The following is a 22,324-nucleotide window of genomic DNA, read 5'->3' as shown; positions in this document are numbered from 1 at the left end:
CATCGTCAAGGGTGCTCTGCACTGACTTTGGGGTCTCTGTGGGGAGGGGTGGGAACTAACCACACTCCCCCCATCCCAGGTGTCCTCAAGCTGGACATGGGCCCCTCACGGGCACAGGCGTGATGTCGGCGCAGGAGCTTGTGGCCTGCCTCTGCCAGGAAGGAGACCAGCACCTGGCCCTGGGAGAGCCCCTGTTGGCCACGGCCTTCTACCTGGCTGCCTTCAGCTGCCACGCCCCCTCGGCCGTGCGCAGGGTCAGAGCTGCCCTGGCTGAGGCCCAAGGGGCACCTGTGGTGGCCACCCTAGAGGCCTGGTGCCGCGGTGACAGCCAGATCCCGGCCATCCACTGGGACGGCATGGCGGTTGTCTCCCTGACAGGGACCCAGGCCTCCGCTTTCCTGGCCACCCTCTGCCCAGACCACCCAGCCGCGGTCCTGCACTCCCTGGCCAGTCTGCTGGCACAGGGACGCCACCAGGAAGTGGTTCAGCGCTGCAGCACCTTGCTGGATGCTCACTCGCAGCAAGCCCTGGAGCTTCGGCTGACCCGCGCCCTGGCCTGGGTCCTGTCCGGGGTGCAGGTAGACGCTGGTGTGGCAGGATATCTGCAGGCCTTTGCCACGAGTGCAGAGCGGACCGTGGCGTTTGTGCGAACCCACCAGCAGCCCTACCTCCCCATGCTGATCAGCACCCTCCAGGACTATATCTCAGGGCGCCAGGAGGCGGAGGACCCCATCAGCCAGCAGAAGACCGGCTGCCAGGGACTCTTGGGGGCTCTGGACCCTGGGGGCACCTGGAGCAGTGCCCTGTCACCAGAAGCCCTGCTCCGCAGTGGCAGGTATGAGGACTGCCGCGCAGCATGCAGCCGGGCCCTTGAGTCCAACCTGATGGGCAGCCAACCCCAAGGTAAGAGTATGGTTCTTGTTCCCCTAAGGGCCAGGGTGAAAGTTGGTCCAGCTGTGCCTTCACAGCATGCGTACGTCCTGGTTATAGTTTGGGGGGGTTGTTCCAGGGGTGGGGGCACCATGGTGACAAGCCCTGTCCTTACAGAGCACCCAAGAAAAAGTGCTGCTCTAGCCGGGTGGTCAGGGAAGGCTTCTTGGAGGAGATGTCACTTGAGTTAAGACTAAAGAATTCCAGGCAGCAGAAAGAACACACCAGGTCCCTAAAAGAGGAAGAACTTGGGGTGTCCATGCCACTGAATGGAACCATAGTGGCTGTTGGGGAGCAGGAGCAGAGGGAGAAGAGGAAGCACGGAAGAAATAGAGGTGGCTAAGCCCTGCTGGCCCCTGAAAGGACTTTGGCTTTTACCCCCAGGGCAGCAAGGAGGGTTCTAAACTGTGGAGTGAGGTACCCTGGGGCACATTCTATAGTTTCTCGTCTGCCGCATGCAAAATGTGCCTGGTGAGCCAGAGTGGTAACAGAAGCTGCTGAGAGGCCGGGTGGCTGGGAGGAGAATCAGGCTGGGAGGCCTTAGGCGCAGTCCTGGGAGGAGATGGCAGAGGCGCAGAGAGAGGATGAGGGTCAAGGATGAGTTTAGGAGTTTGGCCACTGGATTGCAGTGACAGGGGAGGAGGAGACAGGGAAGGGGGTGACAGGGGCTTCAGACCCTGCCAGCACCTTGCTGGATGCACCCAGTTGGAGATCCTGCACCTGTTTGGTCCCTTTCCTGTGTCCTCCTTCTGGTGGGCAGTGGGTGAGTGAGTGGGCGCAGAGCCAGAAGCCACACACCAGCCTACCCCCAACGCTCTGAGTTCACTCCCAGCTGCATGGCCTTTCTGTGCCCTTCCCCAGGAGCACATGGGGATGGTGGCTACACCCACTTCTGAACTAGATGTTTTTATTTCAGTGGAAGTATGTATCAAACCCTTAAAATGGTGTCGCCCACTAAGTGCTCAAAAAGATGTCCCTTGAGTCAATCATGTGAACATGTCATTAGACAGCTGAACACTGAACCTCAAGATGAAGGGGAGCTTGGTCTGAAGAAGGGGCTTCAGAATCCAAACTACACAGAAGGGGTTAAGCGTCAAGGGCTTCGATATGGAGGGAGGGGGACAGCCACACTTGCAGATGGGGAACGGCAGGGCTGGCTGCCATTCATCCAACACATGGTGGGCGAACCCCTTTTTAAGGGTCATGAAAACGTATGCAATTTCCAAGAGCACCTGGAGTGTTTATGGTGGGCTCCAAATGACCCACCACACTGTCCCCATGAGGCAGGACCCAGCAAAGGGGACAGGAGGACAGGAAGGAGGAAGAAAATGAGGAGTCAGAAGATGCAGGTGTTTGCAAGAGGACAGGCGTGCACAGCCATGTCTGCCATGAGAGGACAGAAACCATCTGTTTTGAGTGCCGCATGGGATTCACTGGTGACCCCAGTGGTGGTGTGCTGGGGAGGCAGGGATCAGGCTGAGAGAACTAAAAAGTAAGTGGGTAGATTTGTTTCTGGAAATGTGCTAGACCAGATGCCCTGAAGCCCTCCTACTATGGGGGGTCCAAACAGCTCAACAGACACACAAAGAATCCTGAGCTTGTGAGAAAGTAGGATGCCCTCCATGCCCAAAACAGACATGTGCAGTGGCCCGTGAGCAGGAGCAATGCCACTTCAGACTGGGGGCACTCAGCAGCTCCTTGGGAAGATGGGGAACTTCCACCTTAATGACCAACAAAGGCCCCCCTAGAGACCAGAACTCCCAAGGCTACCACCTTAGGGAGCAAGTGTGGTAGATAAGCCTGCCCACCCCCCAACCCAGAGGGGACTGCCAGGAAGCGTATCTGTCCTGCCTTGGCTCTAAAGTGGACAGGACTATGTTTCCTAAGAATCACTGCATTCATTAGCCCTAGGTCACTGTGTCACAGGGGGTCACCGTATTGCTACCGTCAGCACAAACATGGCTTACAAATGCATAAATAAATCGCCTACAACAGACTTTTTACAAACAAGTCCCCTATAACAAATGTATTCTAATTATAAAGGTCCTTGAAAACACTGAACAAACCCTGTTCATGTGGGACAGTGCTCTGCCCTTCTCGGTAAGCAGACATAAAGGGACACTCTACGCAGACAAGCATAACTATAGTTTTAACTCAAATCTCCCGTGGGTAAGCATCCAGGCACCAAGGTTCCCTGACTGGCTAATCTTCCCAAAGTGCCCACAGCAACCATATCTCATTCATTCAAGGTTCTTCATTAAGAACTACTGCAGTAGGTGGAAAGCTTGGCCATGGTTGTTAAAGCTCTTCCTAGCAAGGAGGCAGAAGTTGGCTTGGCCTCAAGACATACTGGGACCCATAGAAAATAGTGCAGTGGATGTGATGTTGTGTGATTCTGGAGGCCATGCCTCAAGGGACCCAGTAGGTTCTACACTCATCTTCTTGCAACACCCTCAGTGCCATGTTAGGAAGCTAGACCAGTGAACCACAAAGGCACACACAAAGGGAGGCTCTACCAATGGCTAACAGCAAGGCCTCCAGCCTGTGATTGGGGCCACCTTACACCCTCCTGCCTAGGTCAACAGATGGCTGCAGGCCTTAGGGACCCTGGGTAAGATTAGCAGAACTATCCAGCTCAACTCAACTCAGCCCAGATTGAGGAAGAACCGTGGGTCTTCTGACTGTTGAAATGGTCATTCTTTTAAGCCACTAAGTTTTGGGGAAGCTTGTTGTACAGCAATAGTAACCAATAAAACTGCTGAGTCAGAGCAACAGTTTTTGATGCATGTTTTAGCCAAAACTCAGGTAAATGATATAGGAGTTTTAATTTTACATTTCCATTATAATATTATTCACTACCTTCATTAATGAAAGAAAAAAGAAAATATGCTCATTGCACTGAATTCAGGAAAAGCATTTTATAATATTTTTGACACCCTACAAACTTAAACAAAGAATAGAAGGAAACTTAATTGAAAAAGCTAATATCTATCAACATCTTACCAAAATATCAACTTAATGGTTGATAGAAGCCTTCCATTTAGGGGTGCCTGAGTGGCAAGTCAGTTGGGCATCTGCCTTCAGCTCAGGTCATGATCTCAGAGTCCTAGGATCGAGCCCCACGTCAGGTTCCCTGCTCGGTGGGAGGTCTGTTTCTCCCTCCCCACTGCTCGTACTTTCTCTCTCTGTCTCTCTGTCATATATACATAAAATAAATAAATAAAATAAATCTTTTTTTAATAAAGCCTTCCATTTAAAATCAAGAATGTAGTAGCTGCCTATTCTCCCATTTATCTATTATTATACTAGAGATGCTAGCCAATGCAATAAGATAAGAAGAAAATAAATGTAAGACTAAAAAGGAAAAAACAAAGTTATTCTAGACAATATGATTAGCTATGTAGAAACCCAACAGAAATAACAAAAACATATTAGAAATAGGAACAGAATTTAACAGAATATACAAAAAGCATTTATATTTATAGACCCCAGCAACAAATAGAAACTTTATAATTTTAAAATATTCATTTACCATAGCAACAGAAAATAATTTATTTCAAACAACCATACAGCCTTGTGGAGAATATTAAAAAATTTTAATAAAATACAATAAACAATACCTACATAAATAGATATCCAATGTCCATTGTTAGAAATATTTGATATTATAATAGAAGAACAAAAAAATAATAGACAAGACAAAGAAAAGGGAGGGGAAAGAAATGAGCAGGAGGTGTGGTAGTGGAGGGGGAGGGGAAGGAGAAGAAGAAGGTGGTGGCATAAATATTTGCTTTACCAGTTAATACAAAGCTATACTACCCAATACAGAAGGTTATTGACTTAAAGGATAGATAGAAAGACCAATAAAACAAATTAGAAAGTCCAGAAAAAGGCCCATGGGTATCCAGAAATTAATATGTGAGAGTGAGCATCGCAGATGTAGAGGGAAAGAAGAGGACCGTTATTCAGTGGATGGTGATGATTCTGGGGGGGAGAGGGAATTAATTCCAGATGGATTATGTGATAGCTAAGTCATATAGTTTCTAAAAGAAAATATAAGAGAATATCATTAAGATTTCTGTGGATAGCTGGACCTCTTAACATACAAACAGTGGAAACAGTAAAGGGAAATTTGTTACATTTGATTAAATTAAACTTTGTAAACTTGCATTTTGCCTATAACTATAGAAAATGAAAGGAAAATGCACTTCAGAGAGAAAATATTTGCAAAATATGCAATGGGCAAAAGATTAATACCCAGAGTATTTGAAGAATTCCTACATACCAATAAGAAAAAAAATCCAGTATGAGAATTGGCAAAACCATTTCCCATAAAGAAAACACAGATGGCAAAGAAACATGAAAAATGTACAGCATCATAGTAAGGATACAAATGCAAATTAAAACAGTGAGATACTATTCTCCACCCACCAGACTGGGGAAAAAATTAATTATATTAATTAAATAAACTGGCCTCACTAGTAATCAGGAAAATAAAAATTAAAACAGTAATGGGACAGCATTTAGTATCCTCCCATACTGTCAAAAATTTTAAGTCTAACAATAGAAGACTTTCATAATAGTGGACTAGCTTGACCAGACTGTGTTCCACAGACAGCAATGATAAAATTTGGACAGAATACAAAATACCATTATATGAAGACACTGGACAGTGACCAAATGTAGGCAGAAACAGGAAGTTGACCCTTGAACTATGAGGATTATCCAATGTGAGATTTGCAACCTTGCAACTTTTTGCCCAAAGAAACACCTCAATCCATGCTTTATCCACATAGAACAGGAAGCTGCAGTTTTATTGGCCTGAGATGTTGTAGGACAGAGTTCAGCCTGAAAAAAGTAACTGGAAGTTCAGAAGAAAGATCCTGAAAAGGAGGGAGCCACAGAGGGGCCTAGACCCAACATCTGTGCATTAAATCCTTGGTAGACCATCAAACTACACAAAAGTGGGAGAGCCTGGGTAGTCTGAAAGAGCAGCTGCTGGAAGTAGCAAAAACTAAATGGAGACTTTAGCTGAGCCCAGCAAAAGTAAGACAGAATATGGAGTTGGATCCTATCCCATTAACCGCCCGCTAAAACAAAATTTGGTCCTCTTCAGAGGAACATGTCTAATAAATGTACAGTCTCTACAAAACACTAACCAGATGTCTAGTGTACAATTTTAAAGAAAAGGAAAGAAACATGCAAAGAAACAGGAAAATAAAATGTGAGCCACAGTCAGGAGACAAAAAAGTCAATATAAACTGACCCCAAGATGATCCAGATGCTGAAATTAGCAGACTAAGGACTTTTTTTTTAGGACTTTATTTGACAGAGAGAGAGAGAGAGAGAGAGAGCACAAGCAGGGGGAACAGCAGAGGAGGAGGGAGAAACAGGATCCCCACTGAACAGGGAGCCCAACATGGGGCTTGATCCCAGGATCCTGAGATCATGACCTGAGCTGAATGCAAATGCTTAACCAACTGAGGCTCAGGTGCCCAAGAGTAAGGACATTAAAGGAACTATTATGGATGTGTTCAAAAACTAAAGGAAAATATGGTCATAATGGCTGAACAAATGTGGAATCTGAGCAGATAAATGGAAACTAAAAAAAACAAAAACAAAATGGAGACTCTAGAATTGAAAATTTTATAGCATAATGGAGAAAACAGAAGGGCCAGTCAAGTTGAAGATAGAGATTATCCAATATGAAGAACACAAGAAAAATGAGCAGAATCCTGGTGACCTGTGGGACAATTACTAGAAGCCTAATGTGTGTAATTGGAGCCTCAAAAGCAAAGCAGAGAACACACTTCTGTGTGGGTAAATAAGTAAAAAATCCCCCCAGGCCCCAAGAGCTCTCCACCTACTGCCACTCCCTAAGATCCATGAACTATTGCAAAAATCAGGTGAAGTATTTTGTCGGGAGTTAGTAACTGACAGAAAGGCCCAAAGTCTCTTTTACTTTGGCCACCAGGACTAGACAGGGTGACCTTGATGGTTGGTTGGTTGGTTGGTTTTTTTGTTTTTTGTTTTTTACATGACTCAGGCGTGGCATGATGCTTACCCAAATGGTAACAGGGCAGGGCAGCAGAAATGCAAGTGCTCTGCCCTCTCCTGATTCACTGTAAAGGATTATTATTGCTGAGGTGCTTCAGTTATGTTAAGAGGGAAAGCTCTTTGAGAACTGTGAAGGACTCCACGCCAAAAGCCCTAGAGTGGACGTTCTGAGACGCAGGACTGAGAATTGCTGGAGTTCTGTGAACCTTCCCTCCCCAGTGGTATTTTCCTAACCTGTAATGCCAGTGTGGGTGCCCATGATCTTGAGCTCCTGCCAGCACCAGGTTTTCTGGGGATGCTCTCCATGGGGTGCACCTTCCTGGGGCCCTGTTGGGAAAGGGTGGCTTGGCTTTCGTTACCAGAAATACCCCATCCTCATGAGCACACTCAGACATGAGGTACGAAGATGGTGAGGTGATGCTGTTGCTGATGGGAACCTCACCCCCGGGGGCCCTGTTCCAAGCACAAGACTAGCATTCATCCATTTTATCCTGACGGCCCCATGAGTGCAGACTATTTTAAACCCCATTAGAAAGCAAAAAAGGAAACTGAGGCACTGCAAGATTTGGTAAATGGCCCCACCGTGTAAGCATCACTGGGTGTTCCATTCCCTCTTTCCTGCACCCGACCGAAGTCCCTATTTCAGAGCAAAGCCTGGGGCCCCAATTTAGCCCCAAGGAGCAAGGATGATGGAGTAACAACCAGCCCCTCCCAAGGTCACAGGGTGAGAACCTCAGCACTGACCTGGGGCGCAAATCCCAAAAGGGGGCTCTCAATCCCCAAATCCATCATTAAAAAATAAAGAGGTTTTGTAACTAAATTTCTCTGTTGGCCCAGCAGTGAGGCTGACTTTGAAGTCATTAGGAAGACTTCCGCCCAGGGTGTGATCCCAGAGTCCTGGGATCTAGTCCCACATCCGCCTCCCTGCATGGAGCCTGCTTCTCCCTCTGCCTCTCTCTCTGTCTCTCTCTGTTTCTCATGAGTAAATAAATAAAAAATCTGAAGTCATTAGGAAGAGAATGCTGCTGGGTAGGCGTGCATGAGGCTGAACCCCCACTCCCCCTACCGGTCCTCCCAGGGCTGTCTGCCTGGATTCTGCTCTGTCGCTGACTGTTCATCCTGGTGATGCAATGTCCCGGGCTATTGGGACGCTCTAGGGAGATGCTGTGAGATGCTTCAGAGGGTCCAGAGCACTGGACCGCAGAGGCTGCGGGAGGCTCCCTGGAGGATGTGACCCAACAGGCAGGACCATTGCCACTGTTTCTCTCCCTAGGTGAGCGTCGGGCCGCTCTGCTGGTCACCCGGGCGGCCGCGGCCTTATTCCTAGACTGTGGGGCCCAGGACCTGCTTCAGGACCTGCACGAGGCCTTCCGCCAGAGCCCTTCGGGGGCGCGGAGGCAGTTTGAGGTGGTGCTGTCCGCGGGGGACCGAGAGCGCTTGCTGGCCCAGGCTCAGGAGGCGGCGGACCTGGGCTTCGCTCACTTCCAGGAGGCCGTGCGGAGCCGCGCCGAACTCCGCGAAAACTCGGGCCGCGAGCTCCTGGCCCCGGTGACCCGCGCGCTCCGTGTCCTGCTGCGCGTTGCGCCGCCCGGGGTGCGGCCGGCACTGGGCACTCGCTTGGCCGAGTGCCTGCTGCTGGCCGGGGACGCGACTGGCGCCCGGGCGCTGTGCGAGCGCTTGCTGCGGCCTGCGCTCCCCGAGGACCGCGCGGACTACCGCGCCCGGGGCTGCCCCCGGGACCGCGCTCCCCTATTGGCGCTGCGCGGCTTCTGCGCGCTGCACGCGGGCGACACGCGGCGCGCCCGGGAAGACTTCCAGGAGGTGGTGGAGCACGGGCCGCCGCACCTGGGCAGCTGCGTGCGCGCGCTGTGTGGCCGGGGGCTGCTGAGGGTGCTGGAGGGTAGCGCATTCCTGGGTGCTCTGGACTATGTCACCGCCTGCCGCCTGCAGCCCGAGGAAGCACTGCTCATCGCCAAGGCCTACGTGCCCTGGAACCAGCGAGGCCTCCTGCTGACGGTGCTGCGGGAGGAGGGCCGCAGGATGCTGCAGCGGAGGCCGGACCTGGGGCTCGCGGGCACGCAGGGCCGCCGGAGTAAGGCCGTGGAGATGGACCGCCCCGAGGAGCAGGAAGGGTAAATCTAGCCCGGCGCACCCCTGGGGCTACCACTTCATTCTGGTCTCCTGAGAGGTAGCTGGGGGGGGGGGGGGTGCGTGTGTTTTCCCTTTTGACAGATGAGTAAACTGAGGCAGGAAGCCCCTGAGGGATTTCCCTGAATCATGGTTCACAGTTTTAGCGCAGGAGCCCAGGTCTTAGGAATTTCGGTCCCCAACAATGGGATGCTTTGTGGGCCTGTCATAGAAAATTAAGAACTCAAAAATGGGAATGAAAAAATAAAGCGTTCCCATCACTCCACCCAGCAATAGCATTCCCTTCTAGTTCTTCTCTGTGCATAGAAAATACAGTTCACTAAACTGTGCGCTCTAGCTGCAACTTATAGCCCACCTTTTTCACTAGTAGATCAGGGACATTTCCTTTGCCCCTAGATTCCTCGTTGCACAGCCCAAGCCATGGCCCATCCTGTGAACACCCGGTCCCTCCTTGTCCATTCCTACAGCCTTGCCTTCTGTTGTAGCCCAGATGCCTTCACAATGTTCTGGTAGACTGGGCAGAGGTGGGGTTTCTGGGTCTGGGAGCACAGCCCCCTGTGAAGTCCTTGACTCCTGGAGCTGCCCCGCCCACTTCAGCCCTGATGTTCAATTTGGAGTTTTTTTCCAGCCTAATGGGTGAACCTGCAGCTGTTTTGATTTGCACTCATCTGGTTGCTGAGACATGATAGGAAGATGTTTTAGCAAAGCTCAAAGCATTGAGCTGGGAGCCTCCCCGGGGAGGCACATTGGACAGCAGCTCTGCCTCCAGTTGGGGGCCCCTTATACTTTTGTCTCTGGTAATTGGCATAACTCGAGGCTATAGCCCTCTTCCTAGTGGGAGTTCCTGAACATTCCAAAGGCAGCCTGTGTGATATCTAACTCTGCCTGTGACACCCCTGAGCCCTGCGAGGCCAATACTGTTATCCTATTTCTACAGAAAAGGAAACTAAGACACAGTTGGCTTGTGGTCAGCCCACAGCTTCCATCCCCATCTGTAAAACGCTTGCCCCATGCATGGGGTGGTAGGAGGATGGAGCAGGGAGTGAGCACCGAGGGATGTATGTCAGAGAGGGCAGCTATGCCTTCCGGAGTTGGCATGTGTGAGGGGCCTTCCAGCAGGACCCGGGATCTGTAGCTGGGTGAGAAGGGAGCTGCCTGGCCCAGTGCAAGGGGACAGAATTTGCCTGTGGCCCACCTGCCTGGGCAGCTAAAAGGAGTGTGGGCATGGGGCTGGGCTGGCTCTCCCCCAGCTGTTCTCTCCACAGGGACGCCCATGGCGTGTACCAGCTGGCCCTGCTCCTGATGGAGCTGGACAGGGAAGACGAGGCTTCAAGCCTCCTGGGGGCTGATGCCCTGTACCGCCTGGGCCGTCTGGAGGACACCCACAAGGCCCTGCTGCTGGCCCTCTCCCGGAGGCCCCAGGCAGCGCCTGTGCTTGTGCGACTGGCCCTGCTACAGCTGCGCAGGGGCTTCTTCTATGACGCAAACCAGGTGAGGAGGCCCTCCCTGGGGGGCGGGGTGCCACAGGGCAGGTGCAAGTAGACCACAGCCCATTGGCCTGGACTTTGGAGCAGGTAAAACTTGTCCTAGCCCCAAGCTCTGCCACCTCTAGCAAGGCCCCCTCACCTCCCTGACCCTCAGTCTCTTCGTCTGTGCCCTGGTCTTGTGGGTTGTCCCTGAAAGAGCTGGAGCAGGTACCCAAGGCCCAGCAGGTCTCCAGCATGCACTAGGTGCTTCATATTTGCTTTTGTTGTGTTATAAAGGAAAGGGGCCGAAAGTTAGGTGTAGACTGAGCTTTGCCCCAAATCTCCCAAGTAAAGTAGGCTTGGAGGTGACCTGTCCAGGGAGGGGGAGGCAGAGTACCTCACCTGCTCCCGGGAAAAGCAGCACTTCACCTCCCTCGTGTGTTATGAGGGAGTCAGAGGTTATGTTCCCGCGGAAGATGTCGGGCTTTGGGGCCTGTCAGCTGCTTCTGCGCCGGCCACATGGGTTCCTGGTCTCCCTGCGCTGGGCCCCACCGGTGGGGTAGGGAGGGATGCCCCAACCTATCGTTCTTCGGCTCTGAGGCCTGTGTCTTCAGCGAGCGGCCAGCAGGGGCAGCATCGGGTCTGTGGGACGGAGCCGCTCCGAGAGCCCAGGTTCTGTCCACCGGGCTTCCCTCCGCCCAGAGCGGGCACCGGTCCCAGGGCATTTGCGGGAGGACTCCCGGGACCCTCGTTCACCTTGCGGTTTGAAAGCCCCCTTTCCCCGCGCTTCTCATTTGGACCTGCAGAGTGCGGGCGCGTGGAGCGAGGTGTCCACCTCCGTGCCACGGCGGGGGAGAGGCTGGGAGGGGACACCGGGCCCGCCCGACCCCACCCCACGCCGCGCAGACGAAAGGAGCAGCCCAGCCCGGGCGCGCACCTGCCGCCCTCTGCCTTCCCGGTGCGCGGCGCCAGTGCAGGAGACGCGCAGTCCCTGTGGCCGAGCCTAACCGCGCGCGCCCCGCCCCCGCGCGCCCCAGCTGTGGGCCACGCCCCGGCCACGCCCCCGCAGAGGGGCCGAGGGTGGAACTGTCGGTCTTGGGCATCGCGCACAGGGACGAACCCGGTGACTGTCCTGCTCCTGCAGCTGGTGAAGAAGGTGGTCCAGTCCGGGGACACCGCCTGCCTGCAGCCCACCCTGGACGTCTTCAGCCACGAGGACCGGCAGCTGCTGCGAGGCCACTGCCACGCCCGGGCCCTGGCCATCCTGCGGGCGCGGCCCAGCAGGGCCGACAGCACAGCCCACACCAGGGAGGCCATCGCCTACCTCTCTCTGGCCATCTTCGCTGCAGGTAGGAGCTGCCGGCCCACCCCTGGGATTCCCACCCTGTGCCAGGTACACAGGGGCACGAGGAGCCATGCGAAGCTCAGAGACCTGGGGGATCCAAACCCACTCTTAGTCCACGGGGGTGTGCGTGCCCTGGCGGAGCAGGCCTTGCCCCGAGGCCCTAGCTGTTCAGGGAGGGTGGGGCTCTTCGATGTGAGCTGGGACCCTCCCAACACTCTGGGCTGCGAGCCCACACCCCCTGGGCCCTGTGGGCAGGAGGGCCAGCAGTGGTTGAGGCAATTCTCCCAGCTTGGCCCCTCTCTCTCCAACCGGGAGAGGTCCTGGTTCCCCTAAGTCCTTCCTGGAAATAGTAGGGGCATCTCTGTCTGAGTGTAGCTGGTGTACCATATTTGCTCAGCCACCCCACCCAGCACCATCCTGGGTGACAGCCTCCTGAGTGGAGCCTTCTTGGAGGGGAGGGGAGGCATAGGGCACCCATGCTGGAGGGAAAGGACTTTGCCAAGGATGCACCCCAATTTCCTGGGGTGCATGGACATTCCAAGTGTGGACTTTGGATCAGAACACCAGGTGGACTCCACCAGGTGGCTCTGCACTTACCTCTTGTCAAGGTAGGTGACAGACACAGGTGGGAGTGAGGATTTGGCGAGCTAGTTCTGGGACAGCGCTGGGGTGGTGCCTGGTGCAAAGCTCAGGCCCCGCATACGAGTTGGGGAAGGGGACACGATCCAGAGCATCCTGCCCATGCCTTGTACTGCATCCGTCACTGGACAGACACAGGGAGGGGGCGTGGTGGTGCTGTCCTTGGGGAGGGGCCTCTGCCCCACATTCACAGGGCCGCTCCCTGCCCAGCTGGCACCTTCACACTTTCAGCTATTCCATGTCCAACCCAAAGACCCGTTCGTCTCCTGGCCCCTCACCTGGCCTCACCCCCAGATGCAGCTGTGGTGCCCCCTCCTCTGACTGTCCAACAGCCTAGATTCTGTCCACACAGCTCAACCCCAGCTGTCCCCCAAGACTGTGCGCTGGTGCCCAGTGGTCTGTGAGCCCCCTGAGGTGGCCTCAGAGCTGGTGCCTCCCCTGACGCACCCCCTGTTGGGCACCAGCAGATACTGAGTGAGGGCAGGCACACTGTACCCACCACAGCCCAACAGGAGTCACGTCCCATTGCCACCCCCCCTTTCTTCAGGGAGTCAGGCAGTTGAGTCCCTGCTCACCCGTGCCCGCTGTTATGGGCTCCTGGGCCAGAAGAAGACTGCCATGTTCGACTTCAACTCAGTGCTGCGGGCTGAGCCGGAGAACGTGCGGGCGCTGTGCGGTCGGGCGCTGCTGCACCTGACCTTGGGCCAGCAGCAGGTACCGCACCCCTCCCTGCCTGGGGCTGGCCAGGTGGGCTGAGGGTGACAGTGCTTCAGGGGAGGCGGCACCTGGAAGGAACCAGGATACCTTCCTTCCCAGCCCCAAGCACAGAGGGAGCAGGGCCAGGTGTCCTGAATGTGACAGCCATTAAGACTCCATCATCACTCTGCTGGGTTCAGAAAGTCTCTTCCTTCATGGGAAAAGGCCTGCTGCCTCCCAGCCTCAGCACAGAATGTGCAAGCCCTCGGGGCTACTAGACACCCCCTCCCTCTGCTTAAAATAACAAGACCTCAGCTGCCTCGTTGGGCACCACCCCCTGAGCGGTCTGCACAGAGCCCCTGGATTCGGGTGGTCAGTGGGCAGGGACAGGGGTGGGAGGGGCCCCACCCTGTCAGGCTCCAGGCAGGTGCTTTTCACAGAGAAAACCTGCCCTGGGCAGGGGGCGCTTCTCAGCCAGGAGCAGGGTGGCAGGTGAGTACTGAAAATGAGTGTCTGCCCTGAGGCCCTGCAGCCCAGAGGTGACCTGCCTGCCAAGCTTCTTAGCTACTTAAGGGTTGGAGTGCTAGGAAGCAAGGAGATATGATCCCAGGCACTGGGGGAGAGCCTCTAGAGGGGGTACTGCCCTCTAGCCCTCAGGATGGCTGCGTTTCCTCCATGGGCACTGGTGCCTGACTTCCGTTCCTGCAGGGCACGGGCTCTCTCAGTGCGAACCCCCCTCGGGTCCGGCCATCCCTCCACCTCCAGAACTCTGGTACACGAGCCATAGCTCGCCACGCTCTGCTCGTGTCGCCCACCAGATGGGCCCTCATGTGGAAAGGCAGGAACTGGGTGGTCTGCCCCTCCTGGTATCCTCAGCTCCCAGGCAGGTGCCCAGCCTGCCCTCCTATCCCTGCAGGAGGCCCTGGATGACATCCTCTTGGCTCTGAAGCTCGACCCCAGGACAGTGGTCCCTGAGATCTGCTCTCTGAAGCCAGAGGCCCAGGCCGTCATCGCCCAGGGCCTCTGGTCCCACTGTCGGGCCCTCCTGAGCCAGCCGCAGGACCGCAGGGAGCCCCTCAGCGATGAGTACGCCCGGGGCCTCCTAGCTGTGGGGGAAACGCTGATCAGAATCGATGCCGGGCAGCTGAGCGGGCACATTCTGCTGGCAGACGTGCTCATTGCAGTAGGTATGCCTAGCCTAGGTTTGGGAACGTGTCTGTCCTGGCCCTCTCACCCCTGGTTCTTTCCCATAAAGCAAGAGAGAGACCCTGGATTCAGTGCCTCTTGAGGTCCTTTTCACCCCCAAATTCTGGTACCTGGCATTCAGTCCCCGGGTGGGGCCTGGGGTGCAAGCTCTCATTCACTCATGTGGTTTTGCTTGCAGGGAGGAGAGACAAAGGAGCGATTTGGGGTTTCATAAAAGGACCCAAACGCTCAGGCCTTCTCATTAATTTGTATGTTTATTCAGCAGATGTTTAGAGTGTCTGTGGAGCCCCAGGCCCCATCCTCGTTGGGTTTGTGTCAAGGCCCCATGTGCCAGAATCCTGAGAATATTGCACTACTAATGTGAAAGGGAAGAGCTCTGTGCAGCCTGCATTTCCCTGGCCTGTCACTGTCACCTCCAGGCCCATGAAGTGCCCCCACCAAAGCCTATGCTGCCTTGCTGCAGAGTGTATATTCCCACAGGTGCTTGGGAGAGACCCTTGTGGTGACCACAGTGACGATGCTCAGAGCCATGCTGCTCAACCTAGGCGTCATGGACTTTAACCCATGACTTTAACCCATGACCCATGACTTTAGTAACCCCCCCCCCAAATGACTGGGTCACCAGGCAAGCTGGGACTGGCGTGGGGTCACTGTGTCCCTCTGACCCCAGGGCTGAGTCCCTCCACCAGCTGGCCTCTCCCTGAGCCAACACTGAGCAAGAGAGGCTATGGCCAGCTTCCCAGCACCATGGCCAATGTCCTGCCTCCGCTGCACCCCACCCCAACACCCCCCTGACTGTCCCTCCCCGATCCCGGACAGGCAGCTATGAGGAAGCTGGCACCTGCCTGCAAAAAGCCCTGCACTCCACCCCGTGGTCAGAGGCGGCCCGAGCCCGGCGAGGTCTGCTCTGGCTCAAGAAGGGAGATGTGCAGGCTGCTGTGCGGGACCTGCAGTGCCTGGCAGAGACCGACGCCCAGGAACTCGGCTTCCTGCTGCATCGCCTGGAGGCCTCGGAGCAGCAGAGCCTCAGCCAGGTGTGTCCCGCGGACCCCCCACCCCGGCCGCCCCAGCACCACGGCCCGTCCTTGGGGCAGCTCTGCCCGCCCTGCTCGCCTGCTTCCAGTTGGCAGGGGCAGGGGGCAGCCAGCCTGGCCACCTTAAACACCAGCAGCCTCCCAGCTTCTTTGCAGGAGGCATTATCAGCCTGGGGGAGAGGAGCCCTGGCCCTGGCAGGGAGCCCACGCCAACTCCCAGGTCAGGCAGAGAAAGGCACCCCCCCGCCCCCCACAGTGCCAGGCAGCAGGCAGGCAGTGAGCGGAGGGGCCTTGGGCCAGGCCCACTGCCTCTGGCTGGCTTTTCATCCCGCTGTGTATTCAAGAATATCCCGAGCCCCGCACCCCACCCCACGGGCCTCCCATCCCAGGGAAGACCGTGCCAGGGTTTCCCTCCAGGAGAGCTGGTGTGGAGAAGGGGGCGGTGGGGTCACCAGGGGGCAACCGAGGCGAAACCATGATGGCACAGCCAGGCCAGGCCCGGGGTAGCAGAGAGCTCAGGACGGCCAAGAAGCCGGCGGCCAGTGCAGCTGGAGAGGATGGAGGCGGAGGGGCTGGGATGGGGGGACAGGTGGGGGGCGTTGCCCTCAAGTGGCTGCAGGGGAGACAAGTGGAGGGACCGGCAGGAAGACGAGGCCAAGAGCACGAGCCCAGCTTGGAGTCGCAGGGCCTGGGGGCAGCGCGTGCCCCGGACTCTTGGGGTGCTCTGGGGGCGCCCCCCCTCCCCCCCCCCCCCCCCCGGCAGAAGCCACACTGCTGTCTCGGGAGGAGGGTGGAAAGGGCCGAGAGCCATGGGTGAGGCAGGGGGAGCAGCTGCGGGCCAGGAGAATGGGGGCGCCCGGGGGCAGGGCCGGGGCCGGGGGCTGGCGGGGGTCCAGTGCGGGGTCTGAGCCCGCGAGCGGCAGGGGCGGGCGGGAACGCGGGCGGGAAGGGGGCCCGGCAGGGGGCTCCGCGGCGGCGGAGGACCGCGGGGCGGGGCGGGGCGGGGCGGGGCGGGGCCGGGCGGGGCCGCGGGCCGACCCGGAAGTCGATCGGAGAGGCCGCGTCCGCTTCCGGCGCACGCCCCGCCCCCCCGACGGCACTGCGCTTGCTCGGCGGCGGCTTCCGGTCGCGGTCGGGCGCCGCAGCTTGAGGTCCCGGGGCGCGGAGCGTGCTAGCGGGTGCGCCCCCCGGTAGCCGTCGGCGTCCCTGCAGGCCCCGGAGGCCGGAGCTCCCCCGGGGACGGGAGGCGGGCCCGGTGCCTCGCTCTGCGGGAGGGGCCCGGGGCGGGGCTGGCGCAGCTGGTGACTGGCAGCCCTGGAGGCCGCGCGGGCCGCTGCCGGAGCAGGTGGGCCGCCCGCCGCCCGCCGCGCCGCTCTGCCGTCGGCTGGCCCTGCAGGGCTCGCCGGACCCCACAGTGAGGAACCCCGCAACGCGCAGCGGGCCCTGCCCCCCGGCCCGGGCCGGGCTGCGCGGAGGCGGTGCTTGCTGCTGCCCGCCGGCGGGGCCGCCTGGGGATCCGCGGGCCTGCTGCGAAGGTGAGGGCGGGGGGCTGAGACTCGAGCCCGTCCCCAGATGACGGGAGCAGGGCTCCCCCAGGGGAAGGGACGAACCGGTGAGGCGGGCAGCCCAGAGGGACGCCTCCTGAGCCGGGCTCCGGCGTGGTGGGGCTGCGGGGGTGCCCCCCGCCCGGTGCCAGCTGTGCAGGGCCGAGGAAGGGGCCGGGGCTTTCGGGCTGACCTCCCTCTGTCCCTCTGTGCAGGCCGCAGCCCGGGAGGCCAACGCCCTCCTCAGCTCGGGGCAGCCTGGGCAAGCCCTGGGCTACTGCTCACTGGCTGTGCTCGCCGGCGGCAGCAGCGCCCGTCACCTGCGCCTGAGGGCCACCTGTCTGGCTGAGCTGCAGGAGTTTGGCCGGGCACTCGAGGACCTGGACCGTGTCCTCCGGGTGGATGTGGGGGACAGGGACCTCCCGACACGGGTGGAGGACCTGTGCTCCCGGGGCCGCCTGTTGCTGAGCCTGGGGGATGGGGCCGGGGCCACGGGGGCCTTTGCCCAGGCCCTCAAGCTGGCACCCACCCTAGCCCAGAGCAGCCTGTGGGAGCGGCCGGGCCGGGCCCCCACTGCCCAGGCGTTCCTGTGCCATGGCCAGACCTGCCTGGAGGAGCAGCGCTACGCAGAGGCCTGGACAGCAGTGGAGAACGGCCTCCTGGCAGACCCCGAGCACAGCAGCCTGAGGAGGCTGAGAGCCAGAATCCGGAGGGAGGCATCCTTGGGCTGCCGGCTCCACTGACCCTATGCTCCTGAGGCCCAAGCTCCAGCCACCCCGCCGTTCCACCCTGCCCAGGCTCCCGAGCCACGGGATACGGCGGGCCTGATGCAGAGCACACTCAGCTGAGGACAGAGACTCCACAAGAGCATGTAGATAGTATTACCTCAAGATGACAAAGCTATAAGTTAACATCTTGAAGTTCCCTGCGTGTAAAGCAGCTCTTGGGTCCAAGAGGAGATCAAATGTGAAATCAAAGAATATTGAAAAACGAATCCTAAAACCTGTGCAGAGCAGCACCTGTAGGACAGCCCCAGCGGGGCTGAGGGAAGATCCCGCCCCAAGCAGATTACCAAGCAACAGAAGGAAAATGGAAGTGTGTGTTCAGTTCAAGAAGTTAGCAAAAGACAATAAAACTAAGGAAATCAGGAGCTAGGGATTAAGGATGAAAGTGGAAATTAATAAGTTAGGGATAAAGAATAGAAGAATAAATGCAAAACACAGTTCTTCAAAAATATAAGTCGATGAGCCGACAGCTAATTGTTGAGAGATAGAGCACAAGGGCCTTCACTGGCCGCACGGCTGCACGGGCCCCACCAGCTCTCCCAGCAGGAGGAAGAGTAGGTCTCACTCGGGTCTGAGGGCGCCCGTCACTGCACAGCCCAGTGGCCAAGTGACAGTGGACCTGGCATCCTGCTGTAGCAGCACCTCTGGGTGGGATCTTGGGTTCTGTGGGGCCGCTCGTCATTGGCTAGTATGAAGCAGAAGAGTTGGGATGGGGTCTCGGGAGACAAGCAGGGTCCCACAAGCAGTCACTGAGGGAGCCGTGAGCTTTCCGAGAGGACCTTAGGTACGGGCGGCCCACCTTACCTGGTTGTTTTGCTAACAGCCGTGTCAGACAGCTGGCAACACCTACTCCCCACGGATGTCTTGAAATGGACACCCTGGCAGCCAAAAGCTTAATGTCAGGCACACTACAGAGACAAAATTTTAAAGTGACAAGGACAAAGTAACAGATACAGAGGAGATTAAAAGCATCATGATTTGTTTCCCTAGGCAGATAAATTTGGAGGCTTGGATGAAATGGATTAGCTCCTAGGCAAATATTTAACTAAATGACCACAATCGGCCTAAAGCCTCTGCAGCACGGTTGTCATGGAGGAAAAGCAGGCTCAGTTCCAGACGGCAAAACCTGTCAACCTTTAGAGGATAGTCCATTCCAAGTGTCTTTAAAGTCCTTTATGCCAAGAAAAAGAAAAGCCTCCAAGTTCTTTGCTGAAGAAAGCATAATCTCAACCAAAAGAAAGCTGCAAACCAGTCTATGAATTACCAGTTGAGAAATCCTAAATGCCAACAAGCCCAAATCCAGTGGTGTGTTAAAAAAGAGTAACACTCTGAGCAACATACACAGGAATGCAGAGATGGTTTAAGATCAGGAAATAACGTTCACGCAGCGCATCACAGAAATAGAGCCTAGAGGAAATAGGCCCTGTGATCCCTCCTGGGGACTGCTGTCGGGGTGCACGGTCACACAGGATAGGTCATCCCTACACCTCTGGACTCCTCTGTTCTATTAGGGAGGCTCTAGCATCTCAGCTTTATTAACTGTAGGCCCCTGGAGAAGATTGTACTCGAGCACATGAACTGGTGGCATCACCCCCAGCCACCAGTGTGCACCAGCCCATTATCTTCAGCATCTGTGGGGGTGCCAGCGCCACCCAGAGCTGTATTCTCTCTGCCACAGCCTAGCACCCTCAGGCTCTGTTCCCACAAATTCCCAGGGTCCCCTGTGAATTGGTGGAATCTTGCAATTATTGGGGTGCATATGCTAGTTCCTCCAGGATCAAGCTTTGTACCTGACCCACCCCCACCCCACTGAGGATGCTGAGATTAGACCTGATTTGTGGTCTGGAGGCAATGGGTGAAGGAGAGGGTTCTGGAGGCTGAATAGAAAGCATCCGCCTTTCTGGGCACCTGACCCACATGAGGCTCTCAGGATTCATAAAGGGAAAAAAAAGGCAAGTCTCCAGCACCGGAGGACGAGCTGCATCCACTGGAAAGGGGCTCAGCTTCATCTGAGCACCGTCCTAGTTCCAGGCTCCATTCCTTCCCAAGGAGCATCCCAACTCTTAATAAGAAAGTTGATGAGACTGCAAATGCAACCAACGCTGTACTTGCACGGCTCATGGAAATAAATGTGTTTGGCTCAACACCATCAGCCTTGTCTGTCACTGGAGCTTCTCTCAAGGGCCCTGGAGCCCTCTGACTCCCAGGCTGTGACCTGAGCTGGTCATTTCCTGCCCGTATGTGCTCCAGGATATTCGAGAGAGCCCACCCCATGCCACAGTCCCTGTGGCCACTGTCACTTTGTGAACAGCCACGTGCAGCAGCCCCTGATTCGGTGGGCGAGTCACAGCCACTGTGGTGACAGCGCCATTTGCTGTGAAACCACTGCACACCATGATTCTCCTTCCCAAGGAGCACAGCTCAGCAGTCAGGCCCCAGATCCAACTGTCATTGTCTGGTGTCGGGGACCACTCTTGGCACCAACTTATGTATCTATCAGGGTCCACTTTGGAGAGAGAAACCACACTGGTGATTCAGATAGTGAGGATTTAATAGAATTGCTCGTTAGTTATGAAGCTGTCAGTTACGTACCCGGGGTGGGACCATGGGAGTAGCAACAACAAGGTTCAAAGACGGATGACCCAGTCTCTCCAAACCAGCTGCCAGCCATCACCCACACCCCTCAGCTTGGTGACCACGCTCCCCTGCATGTGCCCTGGGCTCCATGAGGTCCTTCCTGACCACCCCTTTGCACCTGGCACCATGGCTCTACTCTCATCTGATTGTGATGAATCATAGGTGAGGGGACCAGGGTGGCTTGGGGGCTCAGGGACAGTCAGATCATTCCAGTCCCTTTCCTCCCATCTAGGATACTCAAGGCCTGGCATCAGGAAGCAGCTGTTGGGAGGGTGTGGGAGGGACTCCTACAGGCCAGGCTCTCACCCTAGCTTTCTGAGGGCTTCCTCCAGTCCTTGTCTGCTCTGAACAGGGCAGATGGGCAGACCCGAGGAGAAGCCTGATTCCTGCCCTACAGAGGCCCAGGGCTACCTGCCACGTAGGGCTGGGCTCTGTGCAGAGGACAGGAACTGCCCCAGAGCATCCCGCCTGATGGGGAGGGGGACGGGAAGGGGTGTGCCCCAAAGCCAAGGGCAGGTGTCTGCTGGGCCTGAGGGTCGCCCCCGCCCCCCATAGTAGCAGTGGGCAAGGCTAACTCCTAGACCTGCTCTGATTTCAGGGTGAACAAGGGAGGTGGTGCTCCACTCCCATGGTGGGCTGGGCCACCACCCATCTCCCATCTCTTGACCAAGCGACAGGGAGGGGTGAGCAGGGGGCCTCCACTGGCCCTAGGAGAAAGGATTCAAATCCACCCTCTAGAAGTTCCTGGTCAGCAATGGGAGCTGGGACTCGCTGCACCCAGGGACCTGGCTGGGGCTGGGGGTCTGTAGTTCCGTGGCCTGCAGACCCTGCCCTGATCTCTTGGCCTCTAGAAACCTGCACACTGCCTTGCTTGGTCCCACACAGCTCGCTGGCCCCTCGCTTGCTCACAGCTGGTCTCCACTGACAGAGCTGCACATAGAACTGATGAACAGGGCAGCCTGGGCGGGCGAGGTGGGACTGAGCTCCAGCCAGCAGCCAGCACCTGCATCCAGGCAGCCTCGGTGGCCACCCAGGGAGAGGCATGCTGGCTGGACTGTGCTGCCTGTGGAGTCCCACGGCCATCGTGCTCTGGGAAGGAGCTTCTAGCTGGCTGAGCTGGTCGCTGGCCCACCCAACCTCCCCAGGAAGGGCAGTCCTGGCCTCTTGCTCCCCTGACCTTGACCTCATCCCCTTCCAGGCCAGGCTGCCAGCTCCTCACTCTGGGTGGGGGTCCCAGCCTCCGGATGGGGTGGGTGCTGGGGGACAAAGAAGGCTGAGTAGAGCCTTGCCTGGGCTCTGGGGGTGGTGTTTGGCACCAGCCCAAGCAAGGCTGCCCTCTGCCTGGGGATTGGCGGGGGCAGGGGGGGGGGGGGGCAAGCTGAAAGGCTGCCCTGAACAGGGTCTGACAGCTCTGCCCAGACACCCTTCCAGAGCCCCGGGGTCCTGGGGGACCACCTGTTCCGTGGGGTTCTGAAACAGAAGAGTGCTGGAGAACCAGCGCCCCCCACCCCCATCAGCAGGGCACTGGATTCACACTCCAAAGCCCTGGAGTGCCTCTGTCTGGCCAGGACCCACTGACCCTCAAGTCCCCAGAGACCCAAGCTAGCCAGGGGGTGGGTGTCTCTGGGCGGAGACTCTTCCTGGCAGCACCACCCCACCCCATCAGGAGCAGGGACCCCCCCCTACCTCCCCTTACAGTTCCACGTGACAGACTCCCAGGGGAGGGTCTTTGCAAAGCCCACTGCCAGGGTGGTTCTCAGGCAAGGTGGGGAGGAGGGTCTGGCCTTCCTTCCCAGCAGCCCCTAGGCGGCCCCCTGGATATGGAATCAAGGAGTGG

At 56.8% G+C, this 22,324-nt stretch overlaps 1 protein-coding gene across 1 annotated transcript; it reads left to right on the top strand.

Annotated features, from left to right (window-relative positions):
* The first annotated feature begins 85 nt into the window (after positions 1-85).
* Positions 86-19,999, top strand: TTC34 (tetratricopeptide repeat domain 34). Its single transcript, XM_025427423.2, has 8 exons — positions 86-903; positions 8,261-9,119; positions 10,401-10,626; positions 11,746-11,950; positions 13,133-13,299; positions 14,198-14,468; positions 15,307-15,521; positions 17,281-19,999. The coding sequence occupies exons 1-8, from the start codon at positions 123-125 to the stop codon at positions 17,806-17,808; spliced, it is 3,252 nt and encodes a 1,083-aa protein (XP_025283208.2). The 5' UTR covers positions 86-122; the 3' UTR covers positions 17,809-19,999.
* Positions 20,000-22,324: the final 2,325 nt, after the last annotated feature.

Source organism: Canis lupus, chromosome 5 (assembly GCF_003254725.2).
Source record: "Canis lupus dingo isolate Sandy chromosome 5, ASM325472v2, whole genome shotgun sequence".
In the NCBI taxonomy this organism is placed as follows: domain Eukaryota; kingdom Metazoa; phylum Chordata; class Mammalia; order Carnivora; family Canidae; genus Canis; species Canis lupus.
This window is presented reverse-complemented; position numbering and strand designations above follow the sequence as displayed.

What these genes read in the sequence shown, in the direction of transcription:
- TTC34 (XM_025427423.2), top strand. Translation starts at nt 123, where the DNA reads ATGTCGGCGCAGGAGCTTGTGGCCTGCCTCTGCCAGGAAGGAGACCAG. An exon ending in CGCCCCGAGGAGCAGGAAGG is followed by an intron (nt 9,120 to 10,400) that starts GTAAATCTAGCC and finishes TTCTCTCCACAG; the next exon opens with GGACGCCCATGGCGTGTACC. An exon ending in AGACGTGCTCATTGCAGTAG is followed by an intron (nt 14,469 to 15,306) that starts GTATGCCTAGCC and finishes GATCCCGGACAG; the next exon opens with GCAGCTATGAGGAAGCTGGC.